This window comes from Aquarana catesbeiana, linkage group LG07, assembly GCF_042186555.1.
Source record: "Aquarana catesbeiana isolate 2022-GZ linkage group LG07, ASM4218655v1, whole genome shotgun sequence".
Taxonomy (NCBI): domain Eukaryota; kingdom Metazoa; phylum Chordata; class Amphibia; order Anura; family Ranidae; genus Aquarana; species Aquarana catesbeiana.
The window spans coordinates 44,547,584-44,568,534 of NC_133330.1; the positions used below are offsets into that span (position 1 = coordinate 44,547,584).

General features: G+C 42.1%; 1 protein-coding gene and 1 non-coding gene across 2 annotated transcripts in view; both read right to left on the minus strand.

Moving 5' to 3' along the window:
- The window catches only part of LOC141102861 (pyruvate dehydrogenase E1 component subunit beta, mitochondrial-like), a 69,949-nt gene extending 49,216 nt beyond the window's left edge, over window positions 1-20,733 (minus strand). The window contains exons 1-7 of the mRNA XM_073591891.1: window positions 20,674-20,733; window positions 16,367-16,474; window positions 12,960-13,022; window positions 8,299-8,334; window positions 7,933-8,221; window positions 7,726-7,833; window positions 5,136-5,227 (exon numbers count right to left, since the gene is read on the minus strand). Of these exons, the coding sequence (XP_073447992.1) occupies window positions 5,136-5,227; window positions 7,726-7,833; window positions 7,933-8,221; window positions 8,299-8,334; window positions 12,960-13,022; window positions 16,367-16,474; window positions 20,674-20,733 (756 nt within the window). The remainder of the gene's footprint in view (window positions 1-5,135; window positions 5,228-7,725; window positions 7,834-7,932; window positions 8,222-8,298; window positions 8,335-12,959; window positions 13,023-16,366; window positions 16,475-20,673) is intronic.
- On the minus strand, window positions 2,872-2,943 carry TRNAR-UCU (transfer RNA arginine (anticodon UCU)). The gene has a single exon. It is a non-coding gene; the product is annotated as a tRNA-Arg (tRNA).
- Window positions 20,734-20,951: the final 218 nt, after the last annotated feature.

Below are 20,951 nucleotides of genomic sequence, written 5' to 3' on the forward strand. Positions count from 1 at the left end.
GTATAACTAATGTAATAAAACCAAATATAGAATACTGGGATAATTATTAATTTGCAGAATGATGATGGGAATAATTACTTTCCTATTGCATTCATAATTAAAACTGGTGATGGGACACAAGTGTTTGTCAGTTACATCAGGCAGCCAATGAGATCTAGGCATTCCTCCCACACACCTGATTCATGTCTCCTGCTGCCCAACTGCCCAACTGCCAGTTGAAGGAGTGAGCTGAGATTATATTTGAATAATAAAAATGTATCCAGTATAGAATTCTCTCCCATTTTATTACATTTTAATTGAATGAAATCCTACATACCTTCTGCGTGTCGCTGTCTGGGTTTTAGGTGAATACAGACAGTGTTTAGAACTGCCCTGATTCCCCGCCTGATAGCCTTACACACCCCCCTATGAGGGGCTTTGGGCTGTGCGGGGGACTGGTTTTCCGCTGCAACCATTTTCGATTGCATAATTGGGTCTCCTTTGATGATAAACAGAAGATCCACTGACTTTATCGCACTTCTCTCGCTATGAAAACGCGCTATTATAAAATAATAAGCAACGTGTCTCAGAGCAACAGAACTCACGTCCTTTCCACACAAGAGAAAGTCTGAGAGTGAGCCCAGCTCCTGCCAGAGCTGGTTATAACAGGATTCTCCCACTGTGACATCATCAAGTCACATGTGACATGACCATATATGGGCATGTCACATGTGACATGCCCATATATGGGCATGTCACATGACCTTTTTCTAACTGACAAAGAATTCAAATTTGTAAACATGTTAACCCTTCGCTGCCCAGAACAATTTTGACATTTCACACATTTGTTAAAATGAACATGTTTTTTAGCTAGAAAAATGGCTTGTAATAGCCAAACATGATATATTTTCTGAAAGAAGCGACCCTGGAGAATTAAATGGTGGTTGTTGCCATATTTTATGTCACACAATATTCATGCAGCTGTTTATTAAATGCAAATTTTCAGGGAAAAAATACACTTGAATGCATTTTAGTGCACACAAACACCGTGTAATACCTATTTTATTTTTATAAAATATAAAACATGAGGTTAAGATGAATAAATAGAAGCCCAAAAAGTTAATATTTATTAATTTTTTTTATTTTTTTTCTAACTGACAAAAAAAATTCAAATTTGTAAACATGTTTTTAGCAATAAAATGGCTTATAATACCCAAACATGATATATTTTCTGAAAATAGAGATTTGGAGATTTAAATGGTGGTTGTTGCCAAATTTTTTTATCACACGATATTCGCGCAGCTGTTTATTAAATGCAAATTTTCAGGGAAAAATACACTTAAATGCATTTTAGTGCACACAAACACCATATAATACCTATTTAATTTATTTTTTTTATAAAATATTAAAAATTAGGTTACGATGAGTAGATACCCAATAAGTCAAGATTTAATAATTGTGCACGTCTGAGAAACAATTTATTTTTATTTTATTTAATTTAAATATTTTTCTTACACTTTAAAAAAATAATAATTTTTTATTCAACTTTATTGATATATAACAAAAAGAAAAAAAAGTTTTGACCAGAGATGAACCTGTAATCAATAAAGTGTATCTCATACAATTAGAATATAATCAAAAAGTTAATTTATTTCAGGGTCAATTTGGTTGTTTTGCAGGCAGGCTGGTAAGTGTGCTTGGAAATATTTTTTTTGTGATGTGTGTTGCTCTTCCATGTGTACCTTACTGCAAAGCCTAGTTATAGGTTGGTGTGGTTGCCACTTTTTTGTACAATACAATGTAAATACCTGGAAAGGTTAGACCTACAAATTAATTAGCATTAATGCAAACAACATGAAAAAATATATCTGGTGCTGGCCGGGTGTGCTTTAATACAATAACAATTATAAGACCCCTTTCACACTGGGGCACTTTGCAGGCGCTGCAGCGCAAAAAATAGCGCCTGCAAAGTGCCCTGGAACAGCCGCTGCTGTCTCTCCAATGTGAAAGCCCCGGGGGCTAAAAAAAGTCTTGCTAGCAGCATCTTTGGAGCGGTGAAGAAGCGCTGCTCCTAAACCGCTCCTGCCCATTGAAATCAATGGGGCAGCGTGGCTATACCGCCGGCATAGCGCTGCTGCAGCGGCGCTTTGCGGGCGGTTTTAACCCTTTTTGGTCCACTAGCGGGGGTTAAAACCGCCCCGCTAGCGGCCGAATAGCGCCGCTAAAATGACGGTAAACATAGCGCCGCTTTACCACCGATGCCCCCACCGCCCCAGTGTGAAAGGGGCCAGCTTGCAAGAGATAAATCACAATACGTGCTTGCTGCAAATGCATTATACTTTCTGTTTAATGCTTTGCAATGTATTTTGAGTCCCTATGATAATGACACACTGGGGGAAGGCATTCAATGCAATTTTTTATGTCACACAGTATTTGCGCAGCGTTTTTTTAGCTGCAATTTTTTGGGAAAAAATACACTTTAACCACTTCAGCCCCCTTTGCGATTCGGCACTGCGTTGCTTTAACTGACACTTGTGCGGTCGTGCGACGCTGAACCCAAACAAAATTGACATCTTTTTTTTCCCACAGGAGCTTTCTTTTGGTGGTATTTGACCACCTATGCGATTTTTATTTTTTGTGCTATAAACAAAAAAAGAGTGGCAATTTTGAAAAAAAAAAAAGAAATATTTTTTACTTTTTGCTATAATAAATATCCCCCAAAATATATATATATTTATATATAGTACATTGACAGATTCCCGTTCTGGCTCTCTGTGGAGCGATCGCATGGCCCCTATGGTAGGTAGGGTGTAGAGGGAACATTGTATATACAGCTATTATAAGAAGGGGGGGGGGTAACACTTACCAGGTGAGGCAGCCATCTTGTGAGATTGCGTTGGCCGGGAATCGAACCCGGGTCAGCTGCTTAGAAAGCAGCTATGCTTACCACTGCACCACCAACGCAAGGTAGCATGTCCTTAGGGTGTGGGAGGAAACCGGAGTACCTGGAGGGTAAACACAGGGAGAACATGTAGACTCCATGCAGACAGTGTCCTGGTCAGGATATGATCCAAACACCCCAGTGCTGCAAGGCAGAAGTGCTAACTACTAAGCCTCTGTGCTGCCCGATCTTAAAGCAGAACTCCATCTATAAAGGGAAGTTCCGCTTTTTATCCTCTTGCTCATTCGGCTTTAAATTTCCTAAAGGAACTGGAGATACAGGTCCATATTGTAGTGTTATGAATCTTTCCTATTCTGCCCTGTAGGGAGGGACTCTGAATGGTTCTCATTCCATCCACCCTACCCATTGAGCCGCCCATATTTCCCCTTGGGTTATGATATTCTTAAAGCAGAGGTTCACACAAAAATGGAACCTCCGCTTTTTGGAACCCTCCCCCCTCCGGTGTCACATTTGGCACCTTTCAGGGGGTGGGGGGTGCAGATACCTGTATAATACAGGTATTTGCACCCACTTCTGGGCATAGATTCCCGCAGGAGTCTACGCCTCCTCCCGTCACCCCTCCCCCCTGCTGTCTGCTGGGAAACACACGGGTCCCAGAGACAGCAGGGACCATCCTGATTGCGCAGTGTGGCTCACGCATGCGCAGTAGCGAACTGGGAAGTGAAGCCACAAGGCTTCACTTCCTGATTCCCTTACCGAAGATGGCGGCGGCAGGACCCCAGAGCCAATCGACAGATCGGCTTCGGGTGCCGACATCGCGGGCGCCCTGGACAGGTAAATGTCCATATTTTAAAAGTCAGCAGTATTTGTAGCTGCTGACTTTAAAAAAAAAATTTGGGGCGGAACTCCGCTTAAAGTGATGTAGAGATGCAGATCCATTTTGTAGAGTGACCTAGAGCTACAGAGTCCTTCAGCTGTTGTAGGCTTCAGTGGTCACTTCTCCAATATGATGAGTCAAAATGTGAAATATTTGGGTGTAGCCGGAGGCAGTTTGTTCGGAAGGGCTGGAGAGCGGTACAATAATGAGTGTCTGCAGGGAACAGTGAAGCATGGTGGAGGTTCCTGCAGGTTTGGGGCTGCATTTCTGCAAAAGGAGTTGGAGATTTGGTCAGGATCAATGGTGAGAAATACAGTCAGATACTTATCCATCATGCTATACCATTAGGGAGGTGTGTGAATGGCCCCAAATTTATTCTGCAGCAGGATAACGACCCCAAACATACAGCCAATGTCATTAGGAACTGTCTTCACCATAAAGAAGAACAAGGAGTTTGTCTGGGATTACATGAAAAGACAGAAGGATCTGAGGCAGCCTACATCTACAGAAGATCTGTGGTTAGTTGGCCATGTTGTTTGGAGCAACCTATCTGCCGAGTACTTTAAAAAAAAAAAACAAAACACTGTTTGCATGCGTACCTAGAAGAATTGATGCCATTTTAAAGACAAAAGGGGGGTCACACCAAATACTGGATTTTAATTTCCCTTCCATTCATTTACTTTCAATTTTGTCAATTGATAAGAAACGATAAACACTTCTATTTATGAAAGTATTCTTAAAGTGTTACTAAACCCACAGCAGTAAAATCAGTCTGTATAACAAACATGGTTTGCTGCATATACAAACTGTGGAAGGGGTTAATCTTTTGCCATCTGTAAAAAGGCTGTTTGATCCTGTCTTCTCTGATCCTCCCTTTTTCCACAGTCCCCAAGCCATCTCTGGATAGTACAGAGGATAGGGGACAAGCTGCACATGCTCGGTTTGGTATGTATTGCTAGAGAGTTTGTTTTTCTTGGGGAGAGTGCATGTGATCAGCACAGGGCCAATCAGCACTATCAAGACAGAGGGTCAGGGGTCATGCAGCCTCATAGGACAGTCATGGGAGTATGAAAACTCCTCCTACAAGCCTTAACCAGACACTGATAGAAATCACAAGACAGCTCAAACTGCTGAAAGAAAAAAAAAGGTATTTAGCAGTTAGTATTTACTAAAATAATCACATTTCCATGTTCTGTGTACTGTGGGAGACCAGATATAGTGAATGCAGGCTCCTGGGTTTAGTAACACTTCACAGCATGTTTTTCACGCCTGCCTAAACTTTTGCACAGTACTGTATATGTTTTTAGAACTGAATCTTTTGGTTATAATAAACACTTATAAAAATGCTCATTTATGCAGATATTGTTACGTTCTTACCTCACAATCAATCCCTTCCTTTGCCAGCACATTGGCAGCCTCTATACAGTGACCCACAGGACGAGAGTGAGCGACCACAGTGATCTGACTGCCTGTAGATACAGCAAAGACATGTGATACATACAATGTATACAGTTCTTATTTTGTTAGCACTGCTCATGCCTAGACTTCCAAGCCACCAGCAACCTCCCCCCTTCACAATGATCCAGATGAAACTTGCAGTGGCGGTCTAAGCTGAGACAGCGATCTCCCCGCCGATTGAAGGAAAGGGAGCCGGCTTCAGTGCACCATTCAGAGATGTAAGAGCATTATCAAAGAGAAGAAAAGGCGGCACATTTATCTACATACTAATGCACTGCACTGGGGAGCGGTACCTTTTCTTCTCTTTGATAATCCCTCCCATGACTGTAAATGCACACAGACAGTGGGGTTACTATCCAGCAGTTTTCACTTTTGATCTGGTGAGATTTTTCTACTATCAGGAATAAGAGGTAGAGGTCTGGGGGAGGGAGCAGATAAAGGCTGTGGCTAGAACACTCTAATGCCCCGTACACACGATCAGAAAATCGTACGGAAAATACCGCTTTCGAAGCGATCGTACGATAATCGGATCATTAGTACAGAGCTTTCGAGAGCCGATCAGGACAGTTCATCCGATAGTATTCTATCGGACATGCAGGAAAAAAATTTTCGTACGATTTTCGATTAATCAGTACAGCTATCGTTTCGAAAATGCAATACAGATGCATTACAACACATGACATCACTTCCGAATTTTATTTCTGTCTTGCGAGAATTTTCGTGACTTTAGTAAACTCATCGGATCATTCGTCCGATAATCTCATCGTGTGTATGGGGCATAAGGGCCCATTAACACTTGCTTTGGCTTCACAAAGCGCATACCGCTTCAACATGCTTTTAATGCTTCTTAGATTGTAAGCTCTGATTCCTACTGTATTAAAGTGTATTGTATTTGTACTGTCTACCCTCAAGTTGTAAAGCTCTACGTAAACTGTTGGCGCTATATAAATCCTGTATAATAATAATAATAATAATGCTTCGTGGTGAAGCTTCCGTGATGCTCTTTTGAAGCTTGATAGATGCTGTGTGTGTGTGTAATATACACACACACACACAATTTCTGAAGCTGAATTAAAGCCTCTCAAAAGCCGCAGGTGCTTCAAACAAGCTTTGTCAGAGTTCTAGGGAGGCTTTGAAGACAGTTTGAAGCACCACTAAAGCGACATGGGTTATAATTTTTAGGTCAAAGCAAATGCAAGGTGTAAACAGGACTGTAAGCTAACCATTTTATTTAGGGACAGGGGCTTTGACTGGCGTTCAGAGAGCTTTAAAGCGGAGTTCCACACAAAAATGGAACTTCCACTTTTCGGAACCCTCCCCCCCTCCAGTGTCACATTTGGCACCTTTCAAGGGGGAGGGGGGTGCAGATACCTGTCTAAGACAGGTATTTGCACCCACTTCCGGCATAGACTCCCATGGGAGTCTATGCCTCTTCCTGTCCCTCCGCGCTGTCTCCTGGGAATCTCACAGCTCCCAGGAGAGAGCGGGGACCACTTGGGACGCGCAGCACGACTCGCGCATTCGCAGTAGGGAACCGGGAAGTGAAGCCGCAACGCTTCACTTCCTGATTCCCTCACCTAGGATGGCGGCGGCAGCTGCTGAGAACCGAGCGGGTTCTCAGCGTCCCCTGCCGACATCGCTGGACCCTGGGACAGGTAAGTGGCCATGTATTAAAAGTCAGCAGCTGCAGTATTTGTAGCTGCTGGCTTTTAATATTTTTTTTTTTTGGCGGTTTAGGTGGACCCCCGCTTTAACAAAGTCTGTCCAAAGCCTTGTTATGAAGCAACTGTAAACTAGCTCTAAGTGTAAAAAATAAAAATTTGCCTCTTATGAGAGAACGCTACTTTGAATATATTCTGTACAGGCTGCAAGCATGTGCCTAGTAATCAGGGCAAAATATAGTGACAGGAGTCTCTTTAAGGGCTCATTTACACTTGCTTCAGCATTCGGCCAACGCTTCAACATGTTTTTATAATGCTTCGTGTGTGTGTGTAGTGTGTGTGTGTGTAGTGTGTATTTGTCATACCTGCAATTTCTCCAAAGCGAAGCTAAATTTTAATAAAGACTCTCAAAAGCTGCAGGTGCCTCAAAGCGAACTTTGCCAAAGACTTCTATGGAGGCTTTGCAGACGCTTTGAAGCACCACTAAAGCGACATGGAGTAAAATTTTTCAATTTTTCATTTTATTTTGTGACAGGAGCTTTGACTGGTGTTCAGAGAGCTTTAACAAAGCCTGTCCAACGCCTTGTTTTGAAGCAAGTGTAAACTAGCCCTAAGGGTGCAGTTTATCTCCATTCCCTTTACAGCCAGTGTCCGGAGTGACAGACGTGCCACTACATTTAAGGATTTATGTACATTTGTACAATAATTAACAAAATATTAGTTACAGAGTTTATAACCCTACTGTTAAGGAAAGGTTTTGTAAACTCAGTGGCAGACACTGGATAACTTCCTATATAAGTATGGGGCCAGAAATGGTATAAAACATCCAGAAAAAAAGAAGTGTGTACCTGGCCGTTCAATCTTTGCTTTACCAATAGGAACAACAAAATCCTTAGACTGAGCTTCTTCGGACAGTTCGAATGGAACATCGTACATCAGTTCATTCTCCAGAAAAAACCACTGTAAAAACACAAATTAATTAAAAATACAATTTAAGCACCTCATCGAATTGATGAAGGGGAGTACTTGTCTGCCTGAATCCCTGTCAATCTTCTCACCTGGATTATCATCTCGGATTGAAGCTTTCAGCAGACCCTTTGCATCTTCGGCATTCCAGGGACTCAGGACCTTCAGTCCTGCACAGTGCCCATACCAGGCGGCAAAGCACTGAGAATGCTGGGCAGCCACACCGGCCGATGCTCCGTTGGGTCCCCGGAAAACGATTGGAACAGGGACGCACCCAGCTGACATGTAATGGGTCTTAGCAGCAGAATTAATGACTTGATCAATGGCTTGCATGGAGAAGTTAAATGTCATAAACTCACATATTGGCCTCAATCCAGCCTGTAGGAATAAAGAGTTAATATACAAATATCTGCACCAAAGCAAATGGAGTTCAGTGATCTGTAATGGACACATACCATAGCAGCACCAACAGCGATACCTGCAAATCCCATCTATCAAAAAAAAAAAAAAGTCAACATTTATACATCTGACATAGAATTAGAACATTACTTTTTGTCAGCTTTTGATAAACCAGCTACACCAACACCCTAATTCAGCAGATGGCACAAAATTACAGTTTTACCTAGAAGTATGAAATGACTTCTGCCGCAGACAGCTCTTGGTTATTCTACTTTATTTTAAGAAATGTAAAATTAACAAGCTTTCCTCCAATAGTTTTCCAGGACAGCCTTCTAATGATCGATTCCTCAATCTACAAGAAAATTTATCAGAAAAGCAGATAAAAGCCCCTTCTGCCAACATCTTCCATTAATGCCAAGTGGAAGGAACTACAGAGTAATGCCATGTACACACGAGCGGACTTTACGGCAGACTTTGCCCGGCGGATGGGATTTCATCAGACAATTCGATCGTGTGTGGGCTCCAGCGGACTTTGTTTTCTCAAAAGTTGGACGGACTTAGATTTGAAACATGTTTTAAATCAATCCGTCAAAATTGAGTCCGGTCGAAAAGTCCGCTCGTCTGTATGCTAGTTCGACGGACAAAAAGCCACGCTAGGGCAGCTATTGGCTACTGGCTATGAACTTCCTTGTTTTAGTCCGGTCGTACGTCATCACGTACGAATTCAACGGACTTTGGTGGATTGTGTGTAGGCAAGTCCGTTCATTCAGAAAGTCCGTCGTAAAGTCTGTCGAAAAGTCCGCCGAGCAAAGTCTGCCGCAAAGTTCCGCTCGTGTGTACGCGGCATAAGAGAAACTAATTTAGCAAGAACAAGGAAACCAATGACTGAGATATAGGAATGCTGTCCTGGAAGATTCCTGAGAAGACCAATTACTAATGAAACATTAAAGCCCAAGTTAAGTAGGGAATAAATCAATCAGCACAAGGGACATTACTTGCAATCAAGTAGGATGTGTCCCTTGTGCTCCTGTCTGCTCTGTTAGCTGAAATTCTCCTTCATGGAGCAGCGAGTGTTAACCCCCCTGGCGGTATTCCCGAGTCTGGCTCGGGGTGAATTTTCAGTAGCAAAAGCGGTAACCCCTAGCCAAACTCGTAATCGCATCGCAGGATCCTTGTAGAGGTTACTTACCTTGTCCCCTGGATCCTGCGATGTCTCCCAGCTGTGATCTGCGAGCCGCCGTGTCTCGCTCGATTCACAGTGCCGAGCTCCGTTCCCTGCGAGCGTTGCGACGCACGGGGACGGAGTTCGGCGCCAAATTCAAAAAGTAAAACACACAGTACAGATACAGTACACTGTAATATTACAGATTACAGTACTGTATCAAATAATTACACATCCCCTTTGTCCCTAGTGGTCCGTCCAGTGCCCTGCATACAATTTATTATTATAAAAACTGTTCTTTCTGCCTGGAAACTGGAGATTGTCCATAGCAACCAAAACCGTCCATTTAAATCAAAAGTGGTTTTAGACCAGCTAGAAAACAGCGATAATAAATTAGAATCACTTGCAGAATTGAGCAATAGTGATTTGTGGGGAAATCCGTCATCAAACACTAAAAGTAACGAAAGCGATAATTCTGCAGCTGAGCAAATTTCAGTGTTTTTGATTTGATTACATTATTGAATAATTTTTATTATTATTATATTATTATTTGTTTTAATTATTTATAGTTATTTATTATATTATAATTTTTGATTTCATTTTTCAAACTTTATCATACCCGGGATGTCTACTAGACTCTTGTTTGGATAGATTTAAATGAATTATTCCTAAGAATTACAGGCCTACCATATAAAACGCCAAATTTCTGTGCAAAACAATTGTACCGCTTTCAGCATCAAAAACCTGAAATAATCATACCGCCAGGGAGGTTAATAGAACTGAAGATGCTGCGACTGTCATGCCATCAAGAGTCCCTGACTACACCCGCCCTTTCGGCTCAGCTCTTCCATTCATAGAAGCCGTACTACAGCAGCTCCTAAGAATGACATGTGATCTATATATAGATGGACCTTTCCAGCAATCACCTGTCCTCCATTTATAGATCACCGTGACACTAAGTTCTACTTTAGCAAAGGGAATGACATAGTGGTGGTGGTGGGGGGGGGCCCTTTACACATAGCAGTATAAATACAGCTGTTCTGTGAAGCTCTCAGAGGTATGTTAGAGAACCTTAGTGAACAAACAGCATCATGAAGGCCAAGGAACACACCGAACAGGTCAGGGATAAACTTGTGGAGAAGATAAAGGCAGGGTTCAGGTATAAAAAAATAATATCCCAAGCTTTGAACATGTCACTGAGTACTGTTCAATCCATAAACCGAAAATGAGAGCATGAATCAGAAAAGCCAAATACAAGACAATGTTAGAAGAAGACCTGTACAAGACCTGAGACTGGGGGGAGAGGTTCACTTTCCAGGAGGACAACGACCCTAAACATACAGCCAGAGCTACAATGGAATGGTTTACATGAAAGCATTATCATATAATAGAATGGCCCAGTCAAAGTCCAGACCTAAATTCAATTGAGAATCTGTGGCAAGACTTGAAAATTGCTGTTTACAGACGTTTTCCATCCAATCTGATAGAGCTTGAGCTGTTTTTCAAAGAAGAATGGGCAAAAATTTCACTCTAGATGTGATTTGATTGTAGCCGTATTAGTGCAATTGTGACAGAGAAAATTGAGTACTGTCCGTGATACTTTTTTTATTTGCACTAACATACAATTTTTCAGGACAAGCTTTCGGGGTATGTCCCCTTCTTCAAGGTCCAAGCAGTACTGATTCACAAATTTTTAAGCAGAATGTTAAAGAAGAAGAAAACCAAACACATACAAATCAATGGTAATAAAGATAGCAGCAGAGTTAGTGAGATAAGACAGAGGGAGAGCTAGGGGGGAATGCAGGGGGGATGCTAGTCACAGAGCGGTCGTAAAACTTTAGCATAATGTGTAAGGAAACCAATATCTAAATTCAGGCCATTATTCTTCGTGTCAAAAAGAAGTATCATTCTTAGTTCAAACGTTTTCCTTTCCTGGATAGTTCTGAAATACCCTTTAAGAACTAAGACATTGAGGTCTTCTATAGTGTGGTCCGATTGTGAGAAATGATGTCCCACAGGTGTGCATAAACTGTCTTCTTTATGTTCTTTGATGGTATGTCTGTGCAAATTCATCCTTGCTTGCAACTTCTGTCCTGTTTCACCAACATAAGATCCTTTGCTGCACTTTTTGCATTGGATGAGGTACACAACATTACTGGAGGTACAGCTGTAAGAGCCCATGATATTGGGTAAATCTTTCAAGGCACAATAACATTTCTAGGTGTTCTCTATCAGCACTTTTTGTGTTTAGGCTCAAAAAAAAAATATATGGGACCTTCAATATCATGGGATCTTACAGCTGTACCTCAAGTAATGTTGTGTACCTCATCCAATGCAAAAAGTGCAGCAAAGGATCTTATGTTGGTGAAACAGGACAGAAGTTGCAAGCGAGGATGAATTTGCACAGACATACCATCAAAGAACATAAAGAAGACAGTTTATGCACACCTGTGGGACATCATTTCTCACAATCGGACCACACTATAGAAGACCTCAGAGCCGGTTCACACGGGGGCGACTTGTCAGGCGACCTAGCCGCCTGACAAGTCGCCTCCCGTTCTGTACAATGGAACGATTCTAATCGGAGCGACGCAAGTCGCTCCGACTTAGAAGAAAGGTTCCTGTACTACTTTGGGGGCGACTTGCATAGACTTCTATACAGAAGTCGTCTTGCAAGTCGCCGCGGCAGTCGTGTGCAGGTCACCTCGGTGAGGCGGCCTGCAAGTCGTGCCGCTTCTAATGTGAACCGGCGCTTAATGTCTTAGTTCTTAAAGGGAATTTCAGAACTATCCAGGAAAGGAAAACGTTTGCACTAAGAATGATACTTCTTTTTGACACGAAGAATAATGGCCTGAATTTAGATATTGGTTTCCTTACACATTATGCTAAAGTTTTATGACCGCTCTGTGACTAGCATCCCCCCCTAGCTCTCCCTCTGTCTTATCTCACTAACTCTGCTGCTATCTTTATTACCATTGATTTGTATGTGTTTGGTTTTCTCTTTTTTTTTTTTCTTCTTCTTTAACATTCTGCTTAAAAATTTGTGAATCAGTACTGCTTGGACCTTGAAGAAGGGGACATACCCCGAAAGCTTGTCCTGAAAAATTGTATGTTAGTGCAAATAAAAAAAGTATCACGGACAGTACTCAATTTACTCTAGATGTGCAAATCTGGTAGAGACATCCCCAAAAAGACTTGCAGCTATAATTGCAGTGAAAGGAGGTTCTACAAGAGTATTGACTCAGGGGGGCTGAATACAAATGTACCCCACACTTTTCACATATTTGTAAAAGATTTGGAAAACAAATGTATCATTTTCTTTCCACTTCACAATTATGTGCCACTTTGTGTTGGTCTAACAGATAAAATCCCAATAAAATTTACATTTTTGGTTGTAACATGACAAAATGTGGAAAATTTCAAGGGGTATGAATACTTTTTCAAGGCACTGTATCTGTGAACATGGCACAACTTCCGGGATTTAGAAGGACTCAGAGATGGAATCTGACCTGAGCAAAAAATGCTTTATCCAGTATACTTCTTACCACACATTACCTCAGATATAGGAGTATCCATAATCCGTTTGTCACCATACTTCTTCCAAAGTCCCCGACTGATCTAAAGGAAAGAGGGGGAAACGTTACTGATGGATTCTCAACTAAACACACTAAGCACCTTTTTTTTTTTTTTTTTTGAGCCTAAACACAAAAAGTGCTGATAGAGAACACCTAGAAATGTTATTGTGCCTTGAAAGATTTACCCAAGTTCTTAAATTAATTCTGAAAATAAATAATAATAAAAAAGCCCTTTCTGTACCTACACAGCCTCATAGCTGTATATCTGCAGCTTTAAATCATCACTGTGGGGTTATTTACTAAAACTGTAGAGTACGAAATCTGGTGCAGCTCTGCATAGAAACCAATCAGCTTCCAGGTTCTATTGTCAAAGAATAACTGAACAAGCAGAAATTAGAAGCCGATTGGTTTCTATGCACAGCTGCACCAGATTCTGAGTGCTCCGGTTTTAGTAAATCTGCCCGTTCCTCCGACTGCTAGTCTCACGAGATTTGTAGTGAAGTTTGGTGATGACACGACTGTTCACAAAAATATATATGGTACTGTCCCTAGCAGATTATTGGTCAGTCTGGAGGGAAACCAAGGAGAATAAACCTGCGGCTGGGATATAGCCAGAAGGTTAAGTAAGTACAAAAAAAAAAAAAAAAAAAAACACACAGTAGGGCCCAACACATGAGAAAATCCAGTTGCATGATATTCAAGAAGGACAAAATAGGTTTATTCCTCTCAAGGCCTTTCAAATAATGTATTTACACTCTGCATCTGGTTACAGTTGTTTTATTAAGCTTACCGCTACTTTGTTGGCTTGTTTCCAATAGTGCCTTTTATGCGACTTTGTTTTTATGTGTAATAGTCTCTTCCTTTTGAGAATGAGGTATCCTTTTTTTCCCCCCATATTATCTCTCCATCTATTCCCCCACAGACTTGAGAAAGAAGTGTGTTCCTCTGAAATGTGTTGCCAGCCACTACCCATTCCTCAGCTACCTGAAAAAGCCGCTCTGCATAGCATGTATGTGGAGAGCTGCAAGTTTGTGCTCTTTATCTTTGCCTTCAGCCTTTTTGCGATATCTGTACTATATCTTGTTCTACTATAACAATTACTATCATTCACTGCCCCTTGTCATCCTTGGCACGGACAAACCATTGGACCTTCACTCAGTGTACACAGAAGACTGAACTGCTATTTACCATCTAGTGCCTTCTGCCTCCTGAGGCTGACAGCTGACAGCTCTCCCCATAATGAACCTTTTTTTGTGGCCAGTCCCTGATCCATAACTGGTTCAGCTGTACATCAAGGTTTTGTAACTTTCTACAGTCATAATGCAAGCTGCTGATTCAGCACATAGTTTCCTTGACATCTCTCCTTGCACCGATTCGCAGCCAGCTGTGATTTCTGGCTTCTGGACTCACAGACTGAACTTTCTAATCTCTAAGAGAGTGAACATCAGAGACTGAGTATTGACAGCTCCCCCCTCACCTAGACCACACTCTGCAGATTTCTGTTATACACAGGCCAATCTGTTGGATCCTTGTTAGAAGTGCACACTGCAGCCCTTTCACAGCCTCCCTGTATCTATTCTTCATCCTGAAATCGCTCACTACTACTACTACTACTACTACTACTACGACTACTACTACTACTACTACTACCACTCATGGAACAATCTGCTGGGTCTCAGTCCTGCAGTATTACACACTCCTCACCGGTGTTTACAGCTATGACTGACAGCTGACAATTCTACCCATCTTTCCTCTGTGGCCAATTGTGGAGCCACAGATGTGCACATGGACCAGTTTCTCTGACACTATGGGGTTGATTTACTAAAACTGGAGAGTGTAAAATCTAGTGCATTTCTGCATAGTAATCAGATTTCAGGTTTTATTGTCAAAGCCTGATTGAACAAGCTGAAGTTAGAAGCGGATTGGTTACCATGCACAGCTGCATCCAAATTTGACCTCTCCAGTTTTAGTAAATCAACCCGTGTTTCAGTTTACTTACGGTCCTTCTTGCGTATCATACAATTGGGAATTGTTTAGTCTTTTTTGCAAATTATTTTAATGATAAAAACGTCCAAAAAACCACATCCAGACATGTTCAGTGGCAAGGATCATAGAACAGAAGGGGATCAAATAGAAAAACAAAAGTCACAACACTCTGTAAAAGATACGATAATGCATAATGGTAACAAGTACAAATCATCCAAAGAGAGAAATAGGGAAGCCTGAATCACAAGCACTCCTCCATATGGAGCAGGGGGCCATGAAATGGTCATTTAACCCTGAATTTAATGATCCTTGTGCCAGGAAATACTGTTTTTTTTATACACTATTCCTGTCGCTAGAAAGAAAGGTTTACACGAGGCCTTGCAAGGATTTTTTTTTTTTACTTTGACTTATTTTGTGGCTGTATTTCCCTCCACCTCTCTTGTGGGTTCTTGAATAATCTCCCACCAATCACCAGTCATTGTGGGCAACTCCGACATGATGAAGCAAGGCCCTACCTCTAATGCCGCGTACACACGAACGGACTACACGTCGGACTGAACTCTGAAGGACTTTGACGGAGTTCCGACCAAACAGACTTGCCTACACACGATCCCACCAAAGTCCGATCGTTTCGATTGTGATGCGTACGATCGGACTAGAATAAGGAAGTTCATAGCCAGTAGCCAATAGCTGCCCTTGTGTCATTTTTGGTCCGTCGGACTAGCATACCGACGAACAGATTTTTCGATAGGAATCAAGTCCGTCGGAAAGATTTGAAACTTGTTCTATTTCTAAGGTCCGTCAGATTTTTAGACGGAAAAGGTCAGATGAAGCCCACACACGATCGAATTGTCCGATGGATTCGTTCCGTCGGACCTTTGACAAGATAGCTGCATCTACACAGAGAATAAAGCATGTAATGAGGAAAAGCTTGGCTGTAGGGAAAGCACAGACAATACTGGTGATGACTAGTCCTTTCACCTTTGCCTGTTTTTTTGGGCTCAGATTTCACAATAGAAGTCCTCTGAAATAGGTCAGCGCAAAGATAGCAGTGTGTTACTATACATATAAAATAGATATTAATGATCAAACTTGGTGTCACTTTTGGGTTGATTCTGTTTTATTCATCTTAGACTCGGATGTAATGGCCCGTGTAACAGAGTTCCCAAATCCTAATACTGCCATGATGGGATTTCACTCACCTAGTTGGAATTTTCATTAATTTTATATAATGAAGAAGTCAACTGAGTGAGGCTTGATCAGAGCCATCAAAAAAAGTAAAAATTGTTGGAGATGAGTGATCGCGGGGGAGGGGAGGAAATGATCGGAGATATGGTTTTTGGAATTTTGTCAGCTTTCATTGGTTTCCAGAAACTAAAATAATCCACCTATGTACTCTACCTTATAGGCTCCATCGTATTGTGCAACTTCCTCTCCTAGCATAAACACCCGCTCGTCTCTCTCCAGCTCTTCATCCAAAGCCTGGTTCAGAGCATCCCGAACAGTGATCTAAAACAAAATCATTTTTTTTTCTAAAGAAATTATTTACATTTACAAAGAAAGAAAGAAAAAAAAACAACATGTACTGAAAGATTAAAGAAATATTGAAAAAAAAAATTATACATCAAAGCTCCAGCCATGAAAATTGGCTGAAAATTGTCAATTTGCTAAATCATATTTCTGTCACTTTTCTTCTTTCCTGTGTGCAGCTGTTTCTATTGTAGGAGAACCAATGACAGCTTGTCGGTGTCTATCAGAGGATACATAACTAATGTATTCAAACTGGAGTAAAAGATATATTTTCCGCTTTTTAATTTTCCACGTCAGTCCCGGTTCACACTGGTGTGTTGTGGGAAACCCTGCGATTCAGTGCCGGTTCCCACATCGCACACTGACATCTACAAACCGCTGGGGATGTCAATGTAAATGTAATGACACCCCCAAATCGGGTCGTAGATCGCAGTGCGAAATGACAAATGGTGCAGGAATCAGATCACATAGGTGTGGACACTCACGAGATCCGATTCCAGTGCGGACAAAAAAAAAAAAGGTCCTGCACCATTTTGGTGTGAATGCTATGCGATTTCAGCCATACAATTTGTATGGCTGAATTTGCATCACACAGACATCGCATGTGATCTGCACAGCAATGCGGTGCGAATCACATGTGATGCCTGATCACAATATTGTGAACCTAGCCTTACCCTGAGGGATAAGATCTCAGGTCATCAGGTGTTTTCCTGCATTTAGAATGCAACAGGCACAAGTCAACAAAAATCCCACTGATTGAGTGTTACACATGGCGGTTCAGAAGCTGGGTTTGCGCTGAATTGCGCTGTATTTCATTTTGGGCAGCATGTACTATTGAGGTGCGTTTGAATTGCAAGCAAAACAGATCACTTTTTGCCTTTGCTAGTCAAAAGCTGTGTTTTCCACTCGAACAGCAAGTGTACCATTTGAACAGAACCCCGGTTGACACGAGTTCTACAATCCGATTATACAATCTCTGTACAATCCACTTTAGATTTAACAACACTATGTAACATGAGGACCCACCTAATCTTTCCAGTCAATTTGCATCCAATCAGACAGGCCCTTGTACTATGTAGTTGTTGGTAGATCTAAAGAAGATTGTAAGGTATTTGTCAAGCATTAGGGCAGGGTCAGACTAGTGATCCTGTTGTTGATGGCGGCTCCTTAGATAAATAGAACACTTACCTGACTCTACAGAGCTGCTCCTGTGGTGGCCAATATGCTACACGATCTTTGTGGTCTCCAAGGGAACAGCATGGTGTGACACCTTATTGGTGTGGCCAGTAAGGGGGTGACCCCATACAGCAGTGATGGTGAACCTTGGCACCCCAGATGTTTTGGAACTACATTTCCCATGATGATCATGCACTCTGCAGTGTAGGTGAGCATCATGGTAAATGTAGTTCTAAAACATCTGGGGTGCCAAGGTGTGCCATCACTGCCATAGAGGCAGTTGGGTGCTATCTTTGCTCTGCTAGTGAATCTGTTACAATGATATTTGCTCATGGACCTAAAAACCAAATGGCCAACAATGCCATTACAAGGTAGATGTGTATGGATTATTTTTTAGAGAATACGAATATTCACAAAGGCTGGTGGGACTTGTAGTTTTCCATTCACAGGGCACTGTGAATGAATGACATAGCCGGGCGGGGCGAGAGGAGCCCTGTATGATCACGTTATTTTCAAACAGTGACAGCAGATGGCTGTAAAAGATGTCTCCTGCCCGCTGTATATGGGGGGGGGGGGTTGGTGGTGTTATGAAGTGGCAGCAGATGCTGGAACAAGTTGCAAGCTTCAAACAAAATATGGGTGGAACTGGAACATGTTCCAAAAGGTGAAAAACAAAAAAAAAAAAAAAAACACTTAACCTTTTAACCACTTGCCGACCACTGCATGTACATATATGTCAGCAGAATGGCACAGACAGGCAAATGGGCCTACAGGTACGTCCGTTTAAATTTGGCGTTATGTTTGGCGACCCTGCCGCGAGCTCTGTGAGTGTGATCGTGGGTCCCGCGGACTTGATGTCCACGGGGATACCTGCGATCGTCTCACGGAGAGAGAGAACGGGGAAATGCTCATGTAAAAAAAGCATTTCCCCGTTCTGCCTAGTGACACTGACACTGATCACCACTCCCTGTAATCGGGAGTGGTGATCAGTGTCGTGTCACACATAGCCCCTCCCCCCCACAGTTAGAATCACTCCCTAGGACACACTTAACCCCTGCACTGCCAATCACATTTACACAGTAATCAATGCATTTTTAATCGCACTGATCGCTGTATAAATGTGAATGGTCCCAAAATAGCGCCAAAAGTGTCCGATATGTCCGCCATAATGTTGCAGTCACGATAAAAATTGCTGATCACCGCCATTACTAGTAAAAAAAAAAATATTAATAAAAATGCCACAAAACTATCCCCTATTTTGTAGACGCTATAACTTTTGCGCAAACCAATCAATAAACGCTTATTGCTATTTTTTTTTTACCAATTGCTATTTTTTTTTACCAATCAATAAACGCTTATTGCTATTTTTTTACCAAAAATATGTAGAAGAATACGTATCGGCCTAAACTGAGGAAAAAAAAGTTTTTTTTATATATTTTTTGGGGATATTTATTATAGCAAAAAGTAAAAAATATTGCTTTTTTTTCAAAATTGTCGCTCTTTTTTTGTTTATAGCGTAAAAAATAAAAACCGCAGAGGTGATAAATGTAAGCAATCCCACATTTTTGGTCTTTTTTTCTTTTATATAGTAAGAGTGGTAATAGAGATGAAGCTATGGGGGACTCTATGCCTGCAAAACTCCATCTGCCTCTGAAATACCACATTTGTCTGAAAGAGTCCTTTAAACATTAATGTTTAGTATCTTTGGCACAATAAATTCCATCGTTTTTTTATATCTAGAATTACTTTACAGAAATGTACCTTTTTACTTTTGTAAAAACATCATTAATAAAACATTTTATCTCCTGTTTTGTTTGCCAGGAGTTTTCTCGCTTATCCTTCCCAGCTGGACGACCCAGAAATCTCACCTCTACCCAGCGACCCCCCGCCCACCGACCAAGACATCATGTGGCATGAAGATTCCAAACCGGACACCAGGGGCGGATCCAGAGCCTAGTCTAGGGAGGGGCACTGCCATAAAATTTTGCGGGCAATTTGTCAGGGCAATGGCTGGTGTTGGCGCTTCAATCATCACAGCACCATGGTTGATGTGGTGTCAGGATGATTGAAGCACATTATTTATATTATTACATTGTAATGTAAAATGAAATCGTTCAACTCACCATAATGCAGAATCATTGGGAGCCCCGAGTGTGTCACTTGCTACCGTCGCCTGCACCAGATGCAGCGTGTCACTTGCCACTGTTGGCTGCCACAAGATGCGGATTGTCACTTGCCACTGTTGCCTGCCACAAGATGCGGATTGTCATTTGCCACTGTTGCCTGCCACAAGATGCGGATTGTCACTTGCCACTGTTGCCTGCCACAAGATGCGGATTGTCACTTGCCACTGTTGGCCAGTGGCAGCGTGTCCCAGAGTGAGGGCGGGCAGTGAGAGATAATGTAACTCATTACCTCATGTAACTCATCAGAATATGCATGCAAAAGCATGTTGCATTGCGGCCATCTTGGTACACCCTCATTTGTCAGCAGTAAGACTAGAGTTAGAAGTCGGCAAGCAGACATCTTTATACACCCACCGGAGTCTTGCTTTTCACAGTTATTTTTAACAGTAAACTCAGCTTATTTAGTGAAATATAAGTTGAGTTTACTGTTAAAAATAACTGTGATAAGCAAGACTCTGGTGGGTGTATAAAGATGTCCGCTTGCCGACTTACAAACACTAGGCTTACTGTGGACGAGTGCGGGAGTACCAAGATGGCCGCGACGCAACGTCCCTTCAGTCACATATTCAGAAGGGGAGCGGCGTCATCACCTGCCTGCTCGCTGCCTCGCTCAGCCTCAGTCACACGCCAGCCGCCGGCCCGCCCCAGGGCGGCGGCATGATTACTCGCTCACCCGCTGGCTCACCTGCTCGTATGTTCTCGGGGGGTGTAATTGCCCCGTTGCCCCCCCCCTGGATCCGCCCCTGCCGGACACTTCAGTTTGAAGCAGCCAATTCTTCATTCCTCACCTCACGTGCCTTGCACTAATTGCCATACCATAGGACTTGTCGGTGCATCGAGGTATCCTTGACTGCCCAGGTGGCACAGGTCTGCCATAGCGAATTGGGCAACTTCCTACTGAATTTTTTATTGGTGTGGCACAGGCTGTGGGCTTACAAGCACTTGGATTTTATAAGTCAAACATGGAAAGCATTTTGTGGAAGACCCGTGTGCGTGATGAGGACAAAAGTTTAAAACTCTGAAATTCAGTGGATCTGAACCTGATGGCCCAAAAATAAGCTCTGTGGATTTATTGTCAAGAAGAAGCACAAACT